A 21,329-nucleotide genomic window follows, 5' to 3' on the forward strand; every position below is an offset into this window, starting at 1 on the left:
TTTACAAAACTAAACCAAATATGTATTATAAAATATTAAAAATTATGAAACTGTAATTAGATATGTAAAAAAGAAAAGTATAAAATTAAAAAGTTTAAATAAAAAATTGAAAAAAGAGAGCAATTTTAATAAATATGTCTCAAATCCATCTAATCCAACTTCGAAAATTGAAACCTGATGGTTCAATTTTCTTTACAAGGGCTTCTTTTTCTACTGAACATCAATGCGAAACATGCATACAGTGTTAACAAAAATGAAGAATCCAGAGACCCAACATAATCATTTTTAGAAGAATTAAGGCAGAACTGCACGTTAAATATGATTTGGACCAAAGTCATATGGCGTGGCAGCAAGATATTGTTTTAGCTGAGCTAAAAATGAGTTAAAAGGGCTTGTTTTTAAAACAAGTTACTATAGAAGTGTCATCAAATTCAAGGTAGCTTTTCTTTTTCCCATAAACAATACCAACACAACTGCATTCATAAATCAGTAAGCACCAAAGCATAAATTCCCCAGTAGATCACCTGAGTTCCACGCGTTTTCCGCACCATCCACCGTACGATATCGGACCCATGATTTTAGGTTAGCTGCAGAAAAGCAACAAAACTTTAGACAATGGCCGGCAAGAAACCGAGATCAATGAACAGCTCATAGTGACAACAGCTACAATACCAAGAGGCTTATAAGTGACAACAGCTGCAAAACGTACTCCTGAAAACCCGGACTTGGCATTTTCCGGTACCAAAAGGAAAATATTCCTTAAACACTAGCACGATCCACTTCACTATCACAGGTAGATAGCGACAATATATCAACAATTCAAACCGAATCACTATACTGAAATGAATAAAACAACCAAAGCTAGTTGATATTTAATAAGTTAATTAAGGAAAAATTGTTTAGCAATTTTATTTCAATAAAAGAAGTAGTCATGATTTATAAATAAAATGGAAAAATCAATTATATAGATTTTAAAAAGGTTAATATGTTTACAATTGTAATGTTTAAACTTTATTGTTAATATTTCGCATATATATTTCGTTAATACATTTCTTATACAACAATAAAAAATATTATATTTTAGTTCTCCTCGAATTTAAGATCCTTTTCCATCTCTTTTTTTGTTATGGGATTTTTTTCTCATTTTGATAGTCTTTATTTATATTTATACATTTCACTCCATTGCGATGCATGGATTTAATTTATATCTAATAATTAATATATATGCATATGCTCAAATATAGCGAAATTATTTTATGAACCCTTCCAAGATATCATTCATGGTCTTTTGTAATTATTTAATGACATTTCAATAATTTTTTCATATCATTAAAACATAATTTTGGTAATTATTTTATCCTTGAACCCCAAATCTAGAATCCGAACCCTAATCCTAAACTCAATTCGAAACTTGAACCTTGAATCCTAAAGCGATTCGGGATTTGGGTTTAGGATTCAATGTAAAATGACCAAAATTATGTATCAATTACATGGAAAAATTGTTGAAATATTATTAAATAATTGAAAAGAGACCATGGATGATGTAGTGAGAAGAGTCCATAAAATAATTTCTCAAGATAAATGTAATTATGAAAATAAGGAAAAAAAAGGAAAATTTCCTGGTTATATAGTTATATATACATTTTTTTCTTCTTCTAGTTTTAATTTAATGAAAAGTGGTAAAGTGGCTTTGCATGCTTGCCTACTGAAATTTAATTTAATTAAGTGCTTTAATGAAAGTTGCTACTAAAATTTGGATGTAGTCATTAATTTGGTAGTTGCTTGGAAACTCCTTATTTAGCTGTTTGGTGACTTGTAGTTGAATCAACAAATTCCTTAGAAAAACAAAATAGTGGATGACTTTTGAATAATGAAGAATAGACTCCAACTTCTTCATGTATAGGAAGTTTTGTTTGTAGAAATTGAGAGACTGGAAAAAGGAGAAAATGCAAAGGAAGAAAGAAGGTTGGTTCATGAAATGGAGGGAGTGGAAAAGCTTTCCAAAATCATCTTATGACTTTCTTACTCTTACATGCCAAATCTCATTACTTTTCTCCTAATAATTTAATTTTCATATGTAATAATGAAAAAATTTGGTTTACCAAAAATTATTTTGATTAATTATATATTATAACTAGTTTTTTATCCGTGTGATGTATGGGAAAATCGTTGTTTTAAAATCTTTGAATTTTATATAATTATAAATATTAATTTGTAATAGATTGTAAAGTTTAAAACATGTATCGCATAAGTGATTGAGTCTTACCTCATTGCCATCAGTATTATTGCCAATGTAAGAGAATGTGGGTTCGAGTGTGTTGAGACGCATTATCCTTCCTATTCAAGGGTTGAGACAAAATTGAAATGAGGTAAATTGCTAAAGGGTTTATAAAGGTAATAATCCATTTTAATCCTAAGCTACCTATTATATAAAACTATCCAATATCATATAATAATAATTAAACATTTTAAATAATAATGAAAATCATACTCTCTTTTTGTGATGGAAAGTGATAATAACTATTACATTATTAATAAATAAATAAATTCATACATTATAGATTAGGTTGCCAATATAGTGATATAATCTTTTTATATATGCATATATATTATTAATCTCACACATTTATTTTTATTAATTATAAAACAAAATCTTATTTATATATAAAATATATATTTATTTAATAAAAAATTTAGATTTTATTATTTTTAATTTTTCCAATTATATTATTTATAACTTTATTAATTAGAAATTATTAATATATTATGTTATATTTAAGTAGTTATTTTAAAAGATATGAAGAAATTAATTAATATTACTTTTATTATTATCACATAATAATACTAATAAATTATTATTTTAATATCAATTTAGTAATATAATCAATCATTCTCGCCAATTCAAAAAAGTTAAACTCATGTTTTATATATAAATATATAGATGATACTCGACTCCAAAATGATTTCTTTCCCAACCCACCCCGAAATTTTAAGTAGTGTTTTATAGTATATTAAATTTTACAAAACTAAACCAAATATGTATTATAAAATATTAAAAATTATGAAACTGTAATTAGATATGTAAAAAAGAAAAGTATAAAATTAAAAAGTTTAAATAAAAAAATTGAAAAAAAGAGAGCAATTTTAATAAATATGTCTCAAATCCATCTAACCCAACTTCGAAAATTGAAACCTGATGGTTCAATTTTCTTTACAAGGGCTTCTTTTTCTACTGAACATCAATGCGAAACATGCATACAGTGTTAACAAAAATGAAGAATCCAGAGACCCAACATAATCATTTTTAGAAGAATTAAGGCAGAACTGCACGTTAAATATGATTTGGACCAAAGTCATATGGCGTGGCAGCAAGATATTGTTTTAGCTGAGCTAAAATGAGTTAAAAGGGCTTGTTTTAAAACAAGTTACTATAGAAGTGTCATCAAATTCAAGGTAGCTTTTCTTTTCCCATAAACAATACCAACACAACTGCATTCATAAATCAGTAAGCACCAAAGCATAAATTCCCCAGTAGATCACCTGAGTTCCACGCGTTTTCCGCACCATCCACCGTACGATATCGGACCCATGATTTTAGGTTAGCTGCAGAAAAGCAACAAAACTTTAGACAATGGCCGGCAAGAAACCGAGATCAATGAACAGCTCATAGTGACAACAGCTACAATACCAAGAGGCTTATAAGTGACAACAGCTGCAAAACGTACTCCTGAAAACCCGGACTTGGCATTTTCCGGTACCAAAAGGAAAATATTCCTTAAACACTAGCACGATCCACTTCACTATCACAGGTAGATAGCGACAATATATCAACAATTCAAACCGAATCACTATACTGAAATGAATAAAACAACCAAAGCTAGGAAAAAGATGAATGCATATTAGCTGGTCTTAGAACATGCCCTTGTTAAAATGCACTATAGTGGTCTTTCAGAAAAGTTTGCATGGATGAAAATGAACAATTCAAGATTCTCGTCTTTCGTTCGAGGTTTTAAGTAAAATCATGCTTAGACGGTGTTTGAATCTGCAAAATCCTATTGCATATGATCAAAAGGAAGTCTAGAATGCAATGCAAAAATGAAACTTTAACAAAAATGCAAGTGCTTAGGATGCAAAAATGTCAAAAATAAGGGTAAATTGCACTAGTAGTCACTCAACTATTAGTAAATTACTTTTTTGATCACCTAACTATAAAAAGTTACAAAATAGTCACCTAACTACTAGTAAAATGTCTTTTTTGGTCACCCAACTATGAAAAGTTACAAAATGATATCTAACTATTTAATTTTGTCTTTTTTTGTTACCAGCTGTTAATAGTTGTAGCTTTTAAAGTTGGCATAATAGCAATTTTAACTCTCAACATTTATATATTATGTCAATTTAGTCTTGATTCTAAAAATCTAACCTCGACATTTACACAAAATAATAATTTGGCCTTTTTGCAATTTTTCTTTTCTTTGACCCTTTCACATAGCTAAAAAACAAAATTATCGGCTAAAAAATGAAAACACCAAAAATCTAGGATAATAATTTTCATCTTTTCTCATTCTTTTAAAATTAACTTTAAATGTCACAAAGAAAAGCAAAATTGCAATAAAATAAAAACAAAAAATCAAATTACACAATGTGTAAATGTTGAGGTTAATTTTTTAAAATCAATACCAAATTGACATAATTTATAAATGTTTATTATGCCAATTTTAGAAGCTGATACCATTAGCTAGCAGATAACCAAAAAAACAAAATTATATAGTTTGGTGACCATTTTGTAACTTTTCATAGTTGTGTGATCAAAAAGGGTTTATTAATAGTTAAGTGATCATTTTATGACTTTTCATAGTTGAGTAACTAAAAACGAAATTTATTAATAGTTGAGTGACTACTAGTATAGTTTATCTTAAAAATAAACCAAACCAATGAAATCATTAACTAGACATCCTGGTTGCTACATGGATAAGGGGAAAGATTATATGTTTACTTCAAAGGAAGCAACTATGTTACTCGAAGTCGGGTGTAAACTTTGGACATGAATATGTGTTTTATATGAGTTTGGCCACACTCAAGCAAAATGAAGAGTCGAGCCAAACACAAGTGACGATTCGGAAGAAACGGAATGGGAAAATAACCGGATAAGGAACCAACCAGCAATTCAAGGACTACATGCATACCAGCCCATTTTCATTAGGAACTAAATGACTGAAAATGGAAAATATGATGCTGGTTCCAAGCCATAACACAAGTGACACATGACGTGCCACATGCATCTTATGTTGATATACAGAGACCAGTTTTTACAAGTAGAATTAAGTAAAACTTTTAACAGACAGACTAGCTTACTCTTCAATCTAATGTACAGGGACTACTTAGCCCATTTTTTAGTCGAGGAGGCAAAATACAATCCGACTCCTAATACAATACCTCCATGGTACTTTTACTCATTACCATCACTACATAACTATCATATCACTTAAAGGCTAAGTTCAATAAGGTGGGAAAAAAATGCAGTTTTACATTTAAATCTAGCAAATTCAATCAATAAAAATGGAACCTTCATACCATAACCATCAAACAAAATGCAAATATGGCATTAAACCAGTACTTGGAATGGGGAAATGGTTTAGAAAAGACTAAAAGGGAACCAGCTCCTTTGACTAAAGTTCAAAGCATTGGTATCTAATTCAACACTATTCAAGCAAAATGTTCCTTATCCTACAATATTGCAAGAGTTTAAGAAAAATAACATAATTTTGAATGGAATCAATGGCTAAAAAAGGAAAGCAAAACTTTAATCAATAAACAAACCCAGAAATTGAAAATTCTTAAAGATGATAATAGAGTTTAAGGGGAAAAAAAACTAAATTTTGAGTGGAACCAATGACTAAAAGGGCAAAAACAACCAAAATTTTAATTAAAAAATAAACCCAGAAATTGAAAGGTTAAAATATGCTATTAGTCCCTGTATTTTGATAAAATTGAAATGTAGTCCAAATTAAGCTTCTACTTTACTTTTTATTTACAAGTCTCAATCCAATCATATACTTGTTAATATTTTTTGTTAAAATTTGTTAACTTGACGTATTAGTTATACTGCTTTATTCATCGTGTTAAATTAACAATTTTTTTATTAAAATAATTATAATAATTGAATTAAGATTTTTAAATTGAAAAAAGTAGGAGGATTGAAATTTTAATAAGTGACTAAATAAACTATAGGACTAACAACATATTTTACCAAATTGAAAATTCTCAAAATTAAGGGAAAAAAGAACATACCCTTGACCGTCAAGATTCCCTTGACCACCGGTAACTCCACTTCCATACGAGCCATCATCAGTTCCCGCCGTCTGCCAAACACTCTGCCAAGCCTGAGAAGGTGGCTGACCGTAAATACCTCCGGTGGGATCGACGGCAGGCCGGCCAATCATCATCCCACCAGGACCACCAGCAGCAGGTTGACCCATAGGGGGATAAAAGTAAGGTACCCCACTGGCGGTAGCCCCAACCATCGGAGCCAAACCAGTTTCATCCTTGATCTCATCCCTAGGCACAATATCTACCAAGAAATCGAAAATGTCGGTCCTCGTAATAGCCGCAGCGATGTCGTTTTTCTGAAGTGTCCGTCGCTTGTTTTCCTCGGCGTGAAGCCAAGAACGGATAGTGAGTTCCAAAATGAAAAGCTCACAAGCTTTGGCGAAGAGAATGGGAGCCTCGGCGGAGATCATACGGACGTCTTCGTCGGCTTTCATTATCTTCTTAATGCGAGCTAATGGGAGTTGGTGGTTCTTAAAATCGTTAACTTGCTCGATTTCTTGGCGTTGGTATGACCAAAACATTTGGAGCTGTTGCTGTTGTTGTTGAAGGAGGTGGTGGAAAGGAGGCGCGGTTGCTGTGGCGGATGAAGGAGGGGTAATGGCGGATGTGGGAGGCTGAGGTGGGTATGGGGTGGATTGAGTTTGCTGGTTACTGTCCATTGGCTGGTGAACAAATGGCGGGAGATGGGGATGTGGCGGTGGTGATCGTGGTGGTGGTGGCGGCGGTGGATATTTTTAAGGGTCAGATATGGATGGGATAAGGTACAGCGGCCATTGCATTTTGCGCTGGCTTTGTTTATTATTATTATTTTCCAAAATAAAAATAAAAATATTATTTATGAATTATTACTTATCTGTATAAAAAAAAATCTTATTTATCTAAATTTGGTACCACCATCAACCCAACAACAGTCGATAATTCTTTAAAAATATATTTTGAAATAAATTTAGTAAAAACTAAAACAAAAATCAATTTAGTCAATATTATTTTGGGTGGAATTTTAATGAATTAATTAATAGTTTGAAGAAGTTGGTCCAACTTATTTCTCTACGAATTAAGATTTAAATAAACAAATTCACAATTCATTTTATTAATAAAATTACTTATTTACCAAATCTTTAATAATTAAATATCCCTAATTAATTAATTATATATCATTGTCAACTTTATAGATTTGGTTTTGACTCACAATGCCATGTAAGCATTAGGATTCTTATTAATTGCTCGATGCCACCTCATCATCAATTAACCTCATTTTAGACCCTTTCCTTCCATAAACTATGAATTTAATCCTTATATTTTAATTTGATTAATTTTAATTTAAGCATTAATTTTCAATTTTATTTAACTACTATTTACTACTGTTTCATGCCTAAAGTTATAGATTTAATCCATATTTTTCAATTGGATTATTTATTAGTCCTTTTAAAACTTTAATCTTAACGTAAACGAACAGTCTTTAAATTCATAGCTGTCTCTTTTTTTAATAATATATAAAAATAACAAGTTAATATGGTGCTATATATATGATACACTTATAATATGTTTGTCAGATCAGATTTTAAAATTAAAAACTTTACAAATTCAACTGTTATTATCTGGTCAGTTTTAAAATTCATAAAGTACAAAGATTAAAATGACCAAATTAAAATATATAAACTAAATCTATAATTTATGCATAGTGCAAGGACTAATGGCAGAAATCAACCTTTTTTAATGAGAGGCAACAGCATAATGATAACAAAAAGAAAAGAGTTAATTGCATAAAACATCATCAAACTCTTATCAAATTTTAAATTGGTCACGTTTCAATTCAACTGAAAATTCCAATACTAAAAGACATAATGAGATTCAATTCAAGTTTTAAACTTTTCCAAGAAAAGCAAACATTTTGAAGGAAAATTTGTGGTTTTTAACTTTAGAACAAAGAAAAGGCAGCTCCTGGATGAAATTTCATCACCAGGTGTTGCAAAAAAAATTAGTCCTTTCAAATAAAAAAAAAAGCTGTTATGATCTTTAGGACGTTTCTTCAGATTGGTATAGATATATATATACCTGAGTTGAACTCGGTTTTTTGAAGAAGACCCTATTAGCTTTGAACTGAGTTTCATTGTCCACTCATTTCCAGCTTCCTCAATTTCCATTGTGTATGTATACAAGACTATGAACATTGTGACTTTCTTGGACTTTCAATATCCTTCGATTTAACGAATCCGTATTCGCCAGTATCTTCTTCCCAAGGATTCGGACATAAAATTGTTGAATCCTTGTAAATTTCCACTTCGATAAATTTCTCTATTCATTCAAAATTGTTTCCTACGTTTCCCGTTTTCTTCGTTGTCGTCTACCATAAACAAGCATTTGGGGTTTCTTATTTTTGTTTTCTTCGATGAAGGCTTGTCCAGCAGATTCTACTTTCGTTTCCTGAACTGTTTCGGTCATCACCTCCATTTCTTTCACTTGAGCTTCGGTTAATACCTTAAGAAGTTCCAATGGAGTAGCTGCAGGATCGAGCTCCAAGCAACCCTTTGGAGTATTTAGAGCTTCTTGGCCTGTGAACAAATATGAAGGGACCTGATGAGAAAACCGAAACAACTCTTCTCTTGGAATCATCCGTGTTTTACTTTGTTCAAAATGCTTCCTAAACACTGTCTTGAACCCAGGCACCTTAACAAGTGGTACAACAGCAACACCCTTTTGTTCATTGTAATCTTCGAGAACCTCAACCATGTCGTATCTGTGTATCACTTCATCAGGTGTAAGTTCATTCCAATCAGCAGACCAGTTCCTATAAAGAGCCCAAACATCTCCCTTCCTTGGATATATTTGGATTGCTCCTTTCCGGCCTTTCGACCACTTCACTTTGTGCGAAAACGAGTTAAGAGACTTATTAACTTCATATTTGCCTATCCAGAAATCCCCACTAGTTTTGTAAAAGCCCGAACCAATCCAGTTTAACGGAGCTAGTTCTGCATTGCTTTTAGAATTAAGCCAACTCATCCGTATTTTGAACGGTTTTAATGATATCACACCATGAATCATTGCATAATAACGAGGCATCCCATCATCATCATCATAAGCAGCCCAAACCTGGTTCTCACCGAATGACTTTTCAGTACGATCCTGATCAAAATCATGAAAATCGGGATCTGGAACATTCATGGACATTGGATCAGGTTCCTCTGTAGCAGGATCAAGATCGGTATCAACAGAGCAAGACATTTTGGGCTGAACACTAGACTTGATATCAACAAACTCCACAGATTTGTGTGCATCGGGTTTCATAGTCAAAGCACCTGTTTCATTTCCTTCATTGTTACCACTAAAGCCCTCGTCGAATGCCTTTGGTTTATCCGAAGCAGCTGATTGAGAAGTCAGCTTCCATGAATTTAGTTTCTTGTTGATTTCTTTCTTAGCCAATTCCATCAAAATATTCCGTATTTCCAGTGGCGAAGGCTGCTTTATGCTATTAGTTCTAGAGATTCCGGCATTATTTTCGAAACTGCTAACCCCTTCATTTCCCATGGCCGAGTGATTTCCCATCTTGGTCTCATCTATGCGCCTCCTCTTGGGTCTATGTTTCTTTCCTGCAAAACTAGAAACCGAAGCTGAAGATCCCATACCTAAACCTGCATCAGTTTTCTGGGAAGGGTGACATTTCATGTGCAAGCTTTCCTTTATCGTGATATCGGCCTTTGTTTCTTTGTGTCCACGCTTTAATGTTTCGCTAGCTGCATTAGCAACACCAGTAGCTTGAGTGGTCGAAGTCAGTTGAGACACATTTATGTTACTTCCCGAACTAGGGAACTGGCCTTTCCGGGAAATTTTTGTAGATGAACCAGAAAATCTTGCTTGTCCCTTATTATGAACCTGGCGAAACTTCATGAAGTCGGAAAATGAAGTATATTTGCTACTGCTGTTTATAGCTGGGGCAGGTGTTTCAACAGCAAAAAAGGGTGTACGACAGTTGATACAAGGAAGATTTAAGTTGATGTAAACCCGAGAGTACTCGAAATGCATCTTACAAGAGTTGCAGGTTGTCCAAAAGGTATCGATTCTCGCTGAGCGAGGAGTAGGCTTAGAATAAGTAGCACCATTCCTACCACTGGTGTTCGAAATATTCTCATTGGTGAAATTTTGGGAAAAACCGTTACGACCAGTTGTCGTTGATGACGATGGTTTCACATGTGAAACATTAGTATAACTGCCCCTTAAGTTCCGTTTCTGGTCATAAGCAATTCTCTTCACTTTATCAGACAGCAAATTCCAAGCTTCAGATAGAATTTTGAAAGCCCCATCTGCACCAACGGATTTATTTTTGTCGGGATGAAGAACGAGAGCTAGCTTCCTGTAATGTTTCCGAATGGTATCCTCATCAGCAAATGGTTGAACAGCAAGCACCCGGTACCAGTCAACTTCTCCATTGATCTTTTTATCTGCAGATATGTACACGTCGAGAGTTGCAAGCAACTGAGAAAGACCATCAAGCTCAGGATACAAGTTTTGAGCCTTCAACGCAAATCTTTTGGCCCCAAAAACGTCCATCTCCGCAAGTTTTTTCTCGGCAAGCTCTTTAGCTCTAATGGCCTCATCTTTGTTACATTCCATCTCTGCCTATAGCTAACAGTTGCTCTGTCCTTCTTCAGTTCATTAACTGATTTGTCATTGAACACGATATTAGAACAGATTCTAACATTAAAAGATATAATCTAAATCCTCCAATGCATTACAAGACCAAAAATGGAAAATAATGAAACCGAGATTAGGCAGTTTGCAACTCAAGGATACATAAAGCAATAACAATGAAAGCTTCTCGAGATTAATCAAACTCCATATATTCCAAAAACCCGAAAATGAGACAATAGTGACTGAAATAATAAAAATACCAGAGAAAGTGAATCCATTCAAACTCAACTCGGGCTTTACAGATTCGAAAACAACACATTGCAAGTAACAGATACAAACAAAAAGCTATACCGATATCAATCAAATTCCAGAAACTCTTTATCAGGGAATCTATTTGCTAAAGTACACGGGAAAGTAACTCATTTAAGAGTCAATGAAATCGAATATTGAACTTCCAAAAGAAGCACACAACAGATTTGGAAACAAATGTGTCTCAGAAAATGCTTTTCAACCAAGAAACTACTGAAAAAGGAAAAAAACAAGTGCGGGAAGGCAATTCATCGATAAGTCAATGAACTTCAGTACCGAATTCTTGAAATAACTAAAACAGATTCTGAAACAACGAACTGCATAACCGAAATAACAAACAAAGCACACGAAGGTCATTCACTAAAACTAAAGAGACTAGAGTACTGAAATTTCAAATAAACTAATCATTTATTAGTTTTTTCGGTACCCTCCATGTCTGTTTTAGTTCCATGTTCGGGGTTTATGAAAAATGAATTGCTAAAAATGTCCTTAATCCGAGGATTCATCAACTGAACTAAGAAAAACATGAGCTGGAGGTCATTTGTTTTACATCGTAACATACTAGGAGTACTGAAACTAAGAAACAATCATAAATGCTTTCAAAAAGAACACATTGCAGAGAATGTGATCACAAATGCTATAATGTTAATACTTACTGAAAATAATCTATCAAGTCACAGATTCTAATGGATATTTGCAAATTCCTCAGAAAATTCTTCCATAAACCAAACGCCATTAAACCCAATCCACATTGAATGAACGAATACAATCTAAATACAAAATTCAACAAAAGAAATTAAAAAAAAAAAAAAGAAAAGAATGAAGTTCATCGGTTAACTTGATTTCTGCCAAAAAAAGAAAAACAAAGAAACCGATAATTCCAATACAGTGATTGAGATTAGTTAACACATTTTGCCTTAATTCAGTAATTAATTTATTCTGATTAAAACCCAAAAAAAATTCTTTATCAGAAGTAAACAATTCAATCAATGGCTTTAATAAGAATTCGTAAAAGAGTATACTAAAAAACAAGCAAAAAAGTGGGAAATAAATTACCCATTTAACAGGGAAAATTCAATCTGAGAGACGCCATTGAAGAATCCCCAGTTTCAATTTTGATTTTCTTTGCCTACTTTTTACCTGAAAGATTAAAATACATTTAAATAAATAAAAATCCCCAAAACCTGAATTTTGAGAATTTTCTTAATAATACAAAAAAATTATTTAATGGGGAATTTTTAAAAATGATATTTTCTATTTATTTATATAGGCATAAACCTAACCTTTTATATATGGTAAAACCCTAACTATGGTTGATTTTAACTCTGGTTAATAGACACATTGCCAGTTAGCTAAAATGAGCAAGTAAAATTTTAATTAGTAGATATCCTCATTTATTTTTTAATGTGGTATTTAATTATGTTATGAAAAATTATTAACTCGAATTTATCCATGAATAATGTATGATTATTTGATATATATTAAAATATTTAACTATAAAAATATAAAAAATTATTTCTTAGATTACAAGTAATGTTGTTTTAGGGTCCATTAGCATCATTTACATGTATTTACAAACTTTCCTTGTAGGACAAATTTCTTTGGATTTTGTTCTAAAATGAAGAATCCAACTCTTATATTAGGTTAGCACTTTGTTTCCAAGTGTTAGACACATGTTTTCATCATAATTTTATATATCTTCGTTATTTTTGGTGAAAATGTGAAATTAATCTTTTATTTGAACAGCACAATTTATTTAAGTATTGTTTTTTTACTCAGATTTATGAGGCATTAATCTATTATTGCTTGAAGTAAGAAACTGACATTCTACTATGATCTCTGCAACATATTTGCTCAAGTTGACAAGGATCAGCAATGTTCTTAAATAGTCTACAATGGCTCCTCCTTGCAACTTAATTTTGGGACTTTATATAAAGTTGGCACGTACATGCTTTTAGTCCGATAATCAATGATTAAGTTTAACGGCATCGCGATGATACAAAGTATCGGTTTCAATGTTCAAGTGTGGGAGTATCAATGAAACAGGAATCATCATCTTAGAGAGGAATAGTGAGCATTGGTTTAAAAATCGACCATCGAAGGTCAGCGTGTTTCTTGACATAATAGTCATATATATATATATATACACACATAGAACCAGGAGGGCTTAACAGGGGTGAGTAAATTATACAAAGCACCAAATGAAATAATTTAGATAATTCAGAAGTTAAAGTTGGCACAATATTTCAGTGTGCAACATATCTGAATCTAGTTAACATGATGTTCACATATCTATCAGCAATATCACTGAGGAAATTAAAAACACCGACAAACTATACGATTATGCTTGTATCATTTAGTTTATATATATATATATATATATTTGAAGGATTTAATGGATATCAATATGTTACAATTTGCTAAATAATTGAATATAAACAATAATTTTAAAGAAACAGTTAAATGTTGGTAACGGATAGTCTAAATTAGTTTAAATTAGCTCATTATCTTTGGCTTGGTTTTATTAACATCTTACAAAGTTAATTAAAGAATCGGATAAAATTTTTGGTATTCAGTAATTATATTAGACCCCATAAATCAGAGGACAAAACATTTTTAATGTTGTTTTATGATAATAATAAAAACGGCCTCTTCGATTTCTCTCAATTTTGATATTTGATAAATTAATCTCTCTCAAAAAAAAATTGGAGCAATTTAATTCATTTCTATTTCAAATGTGAGTAACTTAAGGGCAATTAATTACGACGATTATGTTTTTATATCAATTATACATTATTTTGATTGGTAAAATAACAAATTTAAATCTCAATGTTCATATATTTTGTCTAACTGTTCACAGAATGTGTAAATGTTCTTGACTAAATTTGTTAAACCAATACTAAATTGACAAAATATGTAAATATTAAGACTAAATTTGTTATTATATCAAAATAAATTATGAACAATTGAGGAAAATTATTAACAACGTAGTGATTAATTGTTCTTAGTTACTTACTTTCGAAATTGGTGTTTTTTATAGAGATTAATTTGCTCAATATCGAAATTAAAAGAGGAGAGAGATCCTTTCACCTTGTATTTTCCTATACATTATAACGGTTAAGTAAAATAATTTCAAGCAGATAGGCAACACTTGTCGATATGTCCGAGTGGTTAAGGAGACAGACTTGAAATCTGTTGGGCTCTGCCCGCGCAGGTTCGAACCCTGCTGTCGACGTCCTTTTTTATATTTTACAAATTTTGAGCCCCAAAAATGGCTTCAAATTTGACGTTTAGGGCTCTAACCCAGATATATTTTTCATTCATGCACTTGGGGAAATCCTCCATTTTATATTTTATCGGCTCCAAACAGAAAATCAATAGCAAAGTCAGAAACCCTTGGTTGATAAAATGGAAGAAAATCCCACAGTAAGTCCTACAACAACACCAACAAACAGCGGCAACAAAACGACGCAGGAACTTGCATCAGAGGGTCTAAAACATCTAGAAGAAACCATTGAAGCTGCTTTTCAAATCCTCTCTTCCATGAACGACGAGCTTTGCAACCCTGCCTTATGGTCCACCAATCCTACTACTAATAACACTACTACTAATACTGCTGGACCTAACGGTTCTTCTCTCTCCAACGGCGTCGTTTTAGGAAACGGTGATTCGTCGTCCGACGGTGGACATCACTTGGAGATGGGTGGAATTGGAGGTAGTGGCAATGGTGCGCTCGATGAAGCTCGCCTTAGGTATAAGAACTCCGTCGCTGCTCTTCGCACTGTGCTCACCGCCATTCCCAATTCTCAGAAGGTATTGAAAGAAAATTTTAGGGTTTTTTTGGTTAAAATTTCTGTATTTTGCGCAAGTTCTGAATTTAGTCCTTATACTTTTGTTTAATAATTTTAGTCCTTATACTTTTCAAATTGGTCAATCTTAATCGAATTTTAAAATTTTAGTCTGATCTAAATAGTAATAATTAAATTCATTTATTTAAGTTCAATTACTAGAGCGTACGGATATAGATTTAGTCTATATTCTCTAATTTAATCTTTCCATGTTTATATACCTTTCAAATTTTGAAATAATTTTTAGTGAGTAATATGTTTGCCACATCAATTTTGGAAATAGGAAAATTTAGGATTGAAATTTTAAAATTTAAAAAGTACAGGGACTAAAAATAACTAAATTAAAGTACAGCACTAAAATTCACAACTTTCGCAAAGTATGGGGACTAATAGGTAGAATTTAACCCTTAATTTTAGCTCTAATTAAGACTTGTAATTGTTATGTAGGAATCATGGGTTTGTTAAAATTTCAAATTTTTGTTATTTGAATATGAATTTGATTCTGCGGTTTTTTTAATTGGTATTTAAATAGGCAAAAGCATTTGAAACGGGTTCAACGGCGACTAGTCCTGCAGATGAAGCTGATATTGAAAAGCTGGAAGAAGAAGCCTCGAATCTCAGGAAGGTAATTTTGCAGTGAAATTTTCATAATTTTATAGTCTTTTTGAAGTTATGCATTTCATAATTTAGGGCTGTAATCGAGCTGAATTCAGCTTGAATGGTGATAAGTGATATCCTCAAACTTGTAGCTTGAGCTTGATTGGGTATTGTTTTCTAAGCTAGAGCTTGGCTTGAGATATAATTTAACTACTCAAGCTCAACTTGATTAAGCTCATTTACTTGATTACCGTACTTGAGCTTGAGCTTGAGCTCGAATTAAGCTCTTGATTTTGAATATTTAAATATATATTTATTAAAAGTAAAAAATTCAATTAGGCTCATGAGTGGTTCGAATCAAGTATCAAGATGCTTGAATTTTACTCTTTCAATAGCTGAAGCTCGACTTGAAGCTGGTGGTTTGATAATAGGCTTGAGCTCGAATGAGTATCAGTTTCTAAGCTAGAGCTTGGCTTGAGATATAATCTAACTACTCAAGCTCGACTTGATTAAGCTCTCATTTACTTGATTACCATAGCTCAAATTAAGCTTTTGCGTATTTGAGTTTGAATATTTAAATATATATTAAAAGTAAAGAATTTGATTAGGTTCATGAGCAGTTCGAATTGGGTATCAAGTTGCTTGAATTCTACTCGTTTGATAGCTAGAGTTGCTTGAGTTTGACTCAATAATTATCGAATTGAATTCAATTTTTTTTCAAGTTGAACTCAAGTAGCTTGTGATCAAAAGTCTCTTGCTTATACCCTTTGAAGAATTGTGGTAATACCATTCGCTCCTTAAAATGGGCCTGGATTTGGGTTTCTGTGATGCATACTCTTATGTCACCCAGACTCGGATGAGTATCGAATATGGTTTTCCCTTTTTTATTTTTTTGCATATATCTCTCTAGAACTCGAATGCCTATTTCTTGTATCCGTTATCTGCTTACTCCGGTAAACATTGTCCAAAACATGTCAAACACTAGTATTTCAAGGAAAATGCAGGTTAACGCCCCATATTTAATGCCTGTAAAAATGCAACTAATCCGGTATCTGTTTTCTTGTAGGAGCTTGCAAACAAGAATCTATACATAAAGCGTCTAATAGATCAACTACGGGAGCTTATTACGGATGTATCGACTTGGCAAAGTCCTTGTTCCATGTAAAGTTTGGACGATAAAACTGACTTATCTCAGTTGCCGAAAAGAGTGCCCTAGGAGGTAAATATGAAACCAGATATCTACATTGAATGATGATGATATGGTTTACTTGGAGGAAAATTACCTTTTATAGGTGCTATTTGTGTTATTTGATGATAGTGCTTAAGAGTTTGAATGAGACATGACACATATACTCACAAGTTACTTAAGTTTGACTACAAAAAAGATCGAGTTCAGCTCGATCATTATCAAGTTGGGCTTGAGATTGCTTTGTGGAACTAATCAAATTCGAGTATCCTAATGCTTTATTCAATCAGCTTCTTTTGATTGTTTTGTTTTCTTATTTTGTATTAGAACTTGAGCTCGAAGTCGAGTCCGATCATTGGGTATCGGCTTTCAACTTGTGCTTGAGCTTTTTATAGCTTGAACTCAATTTATTTATTTTTCTTTTAGTTTCTTGTAATTGAATTTGTGTATATGCTTCAACCGAATCTGTAATGAATCCAAAAATTACCCAATTTCTCAGAAACTGAATAGGACAATATAATACATGATTCAAACACACTTATTTCACTAAAATACTATTGTTTTATTGCATATTACTTTGACAAATTTTAATTGAGAACATCCATTTTTTTTTCTAAAACCTGTAAGAAAATTTAGAGGGTTGATAGATAAAATACAGAAGAGGACCGAGGTTTTCGAGTTCAACCAGTTACGGATTCGAAGATCTCGTTGTAAGCGATGATCGCATATCTACAATGGCGGATTCGGCAGCTCCCAACTTGAGGGCCTCTTTACTTGCTCGTATGAACCGGGAAACGGCCCCTTTGGTGTACTCATGAGCTTCTTTCACCGTCATTTTCTTGCTCATCTCATCGGGAAAACTGCTCAAGAAATGGTCACCGTTAAGAACAGCAGCTAGTTGAACAACCTCACTTTGAAACTCAGACAGAGCAGCATCTTCTTTTGCTTCAGTTGTCCTCAAAGGTACAACATCTGACAATGTTTCTGCAATAGATTCAGATGAAACAGCTTACATACATGGTCTTATTATTACATATTCTCTTAGGAATTTTTAAGGTTTTTCTAGGTAAAAGAATCATGAGGCCTCTGTATTAAGTTAGATTGCATTTTGTTCCGTTTACTCAAAAAAGTTGACAAATTAATCTCTCTATATTAGATTAAAGAGCAAATTGGTCATTTCTATTGAAAATTGATGCGACGGACGAAAAATTAAGTAGTGACATATGACTTACTATGTGTATTTCATATTGATGTACACGGATCAGTTTTTAACAGCAAAATTGAATGAAATTTTTAAAAGACTGATCAGTTTGCTTTTTAATCTAATGTACAAAGATTAATTTGTTTATTTTTGAATAGAGGGGTCAAATACCTGGACAATCAGTTCTTGGGGAAGTTAAGTGGGAAACAACATCTTCAAAAGTGCCGGCCCAAGCATCTCTGTGAGTTAAGAAATTGGAAGAAAGGTTGAAGATTTTCTTTATTGTTGCAGGGATTGATGAGTGCTCAAATTCTGAGTTTGGTGTTGGTCCTTTTGGACCACTTATCACTACAACAAAAACATAAAACAAAGCAATGAGTTTATTTATTACGAATTCAAGAATATCGAACTTAGGGAATGTCAACGTGACAACATGAATTGACTGATTACATTTTATTTCTACGAAATAAGGAAAGAGTTGTAGGTGAGGAGATTCAATTTCAAGACCTATTCTTAAGAGTAAGAGTATAAACCAATCAAACTAAGCTTTCGGTTTGAAGTAGCATATGTTCCTACTAACATTAATTTTAACATTTCTTTTCTTAATTCAAAGAAGCCTCGACTTTGGAATAGGAGAAAAAGTTGCAAGCAATCATAACGTATATTGCAGTTTTAAGAAATGAATTTAGATTTAAATCCTGGAGTTACCATGAACCCTGAAGAAATTAGTCTTTATGGGTCGTAAAATAAGAACCAATTAAATATTAACATGTTCTTTTTGTTTTGAAAGAAGTAATATTAACATGTCACGTTAGCTTATTGTTACACCATTAACAACAATTAACGATTTAATGATTAAAATGTTACAATATAATAACGTATATGACTAAAATACAACTTAACAAAAGTATAATTTACCCCAAGTAAAATTACAAACAGTTTAAAAATGTCATATGAACCGACCAAACTAAGCTCTATATCCAAAGTAACATGTTTCTAATAACATACCAAAAAAAAAAAAAAAAAGCGCAGAACTAATGGTCAAAATCGGTGGAGTCATACTAATAAAGACTGTTTTGCAAGAAAATCAACCAAATCGCAATTTGTCAAAATCAAACCATGCATGAAAAACACAGAATCTATCTTTGAAATCTTAATGTTGTCATATGACAAAAGAAAGTCAGCAACAAGTGGTTCAATTGCACTTTTAACCCCTCTTAAACGTAAACAATTCAAACATAAAAAAAACTGCAATTTTGACCCTTTGAAAATTAAATAATTCAAAACTTACCAGTGCCTTTCTTGATCCAAGGAGAGACCATAATAGTAGGAACACGAACACCAAGTCTATCAAACTTGAAGAAAGAAGGAGCAGGACCAGTGTTCCCATCAGGGTTTGGAACATTAACAAATGGTGTCTTAACATGATCATAAAACCCACCATGTTCATCATAAGTAATCACCAACAACGTTTCGTTCCATTGAGGGCTTGCCCTCAATGTCTCATACACTTCTTTGACCAACTTTTGACCATTAGCCACATCATGTGATGGATGATCATCATTAGCAGGTAACCCTTTAAGATCAAAATACCTTGGTTCAATCACACTCAAGCTAGGTAACTTGCCATTCAAGGCATCTTTTTTAAACTTCAAATCAAATTGATGGAACTTAAACACATATTTGAGTTTCCTAAGGTTTCTATAAAACAAAGTTGTGGGTATATTTTGGAAATAAACCCCAAAATCTTTACCATTTTCATGAAGTGAATCAAAGATTGTTTTTTGAGGGTACCCTTGCGCTAATTGTTTTTTGACATGGCTAGTTGAACCATGGGAAGTAGCTGAATAAACAAAGAGTCTATTAGGTTGTGTTGGACCAGGGATTGATGAAAACCAACGATCAAACACAGCAAATTCTTTAACTAATGATGCATAAATAGGGACAGCTTCTGGTTTGAAACCTTTCATGACTGTTTCAGACATGTTTGGGGAGATTGAGAAGGCCTGTTCTACAAAACCAGACATGGAAGGGAATGAGGAGGGAGTTGAACCAAATACCTGTTGTTCAACAGCTTCAAAAGAATGACCTGGATCTGGATCTACGAACTGAGCATCATTAGTGAAACAAACGGATTTTGGGTTTGGGGTTTTGGTTGAAATGGGGTTACATTCATTACCAGTTACACCATTGATGGTTGGGTTTATGCCTTGTTTCATCCAACCAACCATGTGATCAAAGGATCTGTTTTCCATTACCAAAACCACTATTGTCTTAATGGGTGACTCTTGGGATACTACAAATGGTAAGATAAACAGCAAGAAAATGAAGGAAAATGAGCGCTCCATTGAAGAAAAAGATTGGGTTTTTTCTTTTCCCTTTTTGGGTCTTTATATAGTGGATTTTCTAGGAATCCAAACACCTTGAAAACTCTTATCCTATAATGGAAAACAAAGTGAATGATATTTTTTTAAAATAAAAGAAAACTTGATTGAGAATTCAATATATTATTAGACAAAGACAGTAACTTTAGTTGGATTATTTTCAGAGTAAAGAAGGAATGCAAGAAATTTAAAATAATTTAGATACAAAATGACACACACACCCACAGAAGGAAAAAGAAGGTTCTGGGTTTTTTTTTTGGTGTTCTTTATATAATGATGAATGCTTTTTAAAGAATAAAAATTAAATAAAAAACAACAAAAACGGAAAAATAATAAAGTGGAGGAGCCAGAGAAAGTAACATATGGAATTAAATATGGAATCTGGTTTTTTTACTAAATTTTATTAGTATTTTTTCAATATTTTAATACGCTTTAGCGTCTTTCGAACTAAATTCTCTTACATTGACAATAATCTTTCATGCCAATCGAGTTAAGATTCAATCTGAAATTTTATTAGTACAGATATCATTTTATTATTGGTTAAAATATGTTGTTAGTCCTTCTACTTGTATAGAGTTTGAAATTTAGTTTTGTATTTATAAAACTAAAAATTTAATCAGATATATTTTTAATTAAAAACCTAATCCAATCATTATGTCATTAATAGTTTTATCAAAATTTGCCAATTTATCATATTTATTTTGGTTAGTGATATGCGAGTAGCTTAACTAAGTTTTCAAATTGACAAATTTTAATAGAAAATAGTTACGATTTAAATGGTTGGGTTAAATTTTTAAAATAAAAAAGGTAGAATTTTTTTTACTTTTTAAATATAGGGATTAAATCTT

General features: G+C 32.2%; 4 protein-coding genes and 1 non-coding gene across 9 annotated transcripts; 2 read left to right on the top strand and 3 right to left on the bottom strand.

Moving 5' to 3' along the window:
- Positions 1–282: 282 nt before the first annotated feature.
- On the bottom strand, positions 283–7,154 carry LOC105786183 (nuclear transcription factor Y subunit C-1). Of its 5 annotated transcripts, none has more exons than XR_008197935.1 (3): positions 6,292–7,145; positions 673–784; positions 283–587 (listed from the first exon to the last, which is right to left on the bottom strand). XR_008197935.1 is itself a non-coding variant. In XM_012612537.2 (2 exons), the coding sequence occupies exons 1-2, from the start codon at positions 6,987–6,989 to the stop codon at positions 584–586; spliced, it is 702 nt and encodes a 233-aa protein (XP_012467991.1). In that variant the 5' UTR covers positions 6,990–7,142; the 3' UTR covers positions 283–583. The 5 variants fall into 5 exon arrangements, 2 of the variants coding, with proteins under 2 accessions (XP_012467991.1, XP_052489651.1); XR_008197933.1 differs by lacking the exon at positions 673–784 and adding an exon at positions 3,689–3,800; XR_008197934.1 differs by lacking the exons at positions 283–587; positions 673–784 and adding exons at positions 3,478–3,603; positions 3,689–3,800.
- Positions 7,155–8,191: 1,037 nt separating this feature from the next.
- On the bottom strand, positions 8,192–12,479 carry LOC105786163 (uncharacterized). Its single transcript, XM_012612491.2, has 2 exons — positions 12,322–12,479; positions 8,192–10,984 (listed from the first exon to the last, which is right to left on the bottom strand). The coding sequence occupies exon 2, from the start codon at positions 10,936–10,938 to the stop codon at positions 8,647–8,649; it is 2,292 nt and encodes a 763-aa protein (XP_012467945.1). The 5' UTR covers positions 10,939–10,984; positions 12,322–12,479; the 3' UTR covers positions 8,192–8,646.
- A 1,939-nt stretch (positions 12,480–14,418) lies between these two features.
- TRNAS-UGA (transfer RNA serine (anticodon UGA)) lies at positions 14,419–14,500 on the top strand. Its single transcript has one exon. It is a non-coding gene; the product is annotated as a tRNA-Ser (tRNA).
- Positions 14,501–14,548: 48 nt separating this feature from the next.
- LOC105786153 (mediator of RNA polymerase II transcription subunit 30) lies at positions 14,549–17,332 on the top strand. The gene is made up of 3 exons (XM_012612478.2): positions 14,549–15,078; positions 15,646–15,738; positions 16,777–17,332. The coding sequence occupies exons 1-3, from the start codon at positions 14,674–14,676 to the stop codon at positions 16,873–16,875; spliced, it is 597 nt and encodes a 198-aa protein (XP_012467932.1). The 5' UTR covers positions 14,549–14,673; the 3' UTR covers positions 16,876–17,332.
- An 88-nt stretch (positions 17,333–17,420) lies between these two features.
- Positions 17,421–20,712, bottom strand: LOC105786147 (non-specific phospholipase C6). The gene is made up of 3 exons (XM_012612466.2): positions 19,389–20,712; positions 18,269–18,445; positions 17,421–17,880 (listed from the first exon to the last, which is right to left on the bottom strand). The coding sequence occupies exons 1-3, from the start codon at positions 20,443–20,445 to the stop codon at positions 17,585–17,587; spliced, it is 1,530 nt and encodes a 509-aa protein (XP_012467920.1). The 5' UTR covers positions 20,446–20,712; the 3' UTR covers positions 17,421–17,584.
- Between the last annotated feature and the right edge of the window lie 617 nt (positions 20,713–21,329).

Source organism: Gossypium raimondii, chromosome 7 (genome assembly GCF_025698545.1).
Source record: "Gossypium raimondii isolate GPD5lz chromosome 7, ASM2569854v1, whole genome shotgun sequence".
Lineage (NCBI taxonomy): Eukaryota > Viridiplantae > Streptophyta > Magnoliopsida > Malvales > Malvaceae > Gossypium > Gossypium raimondii.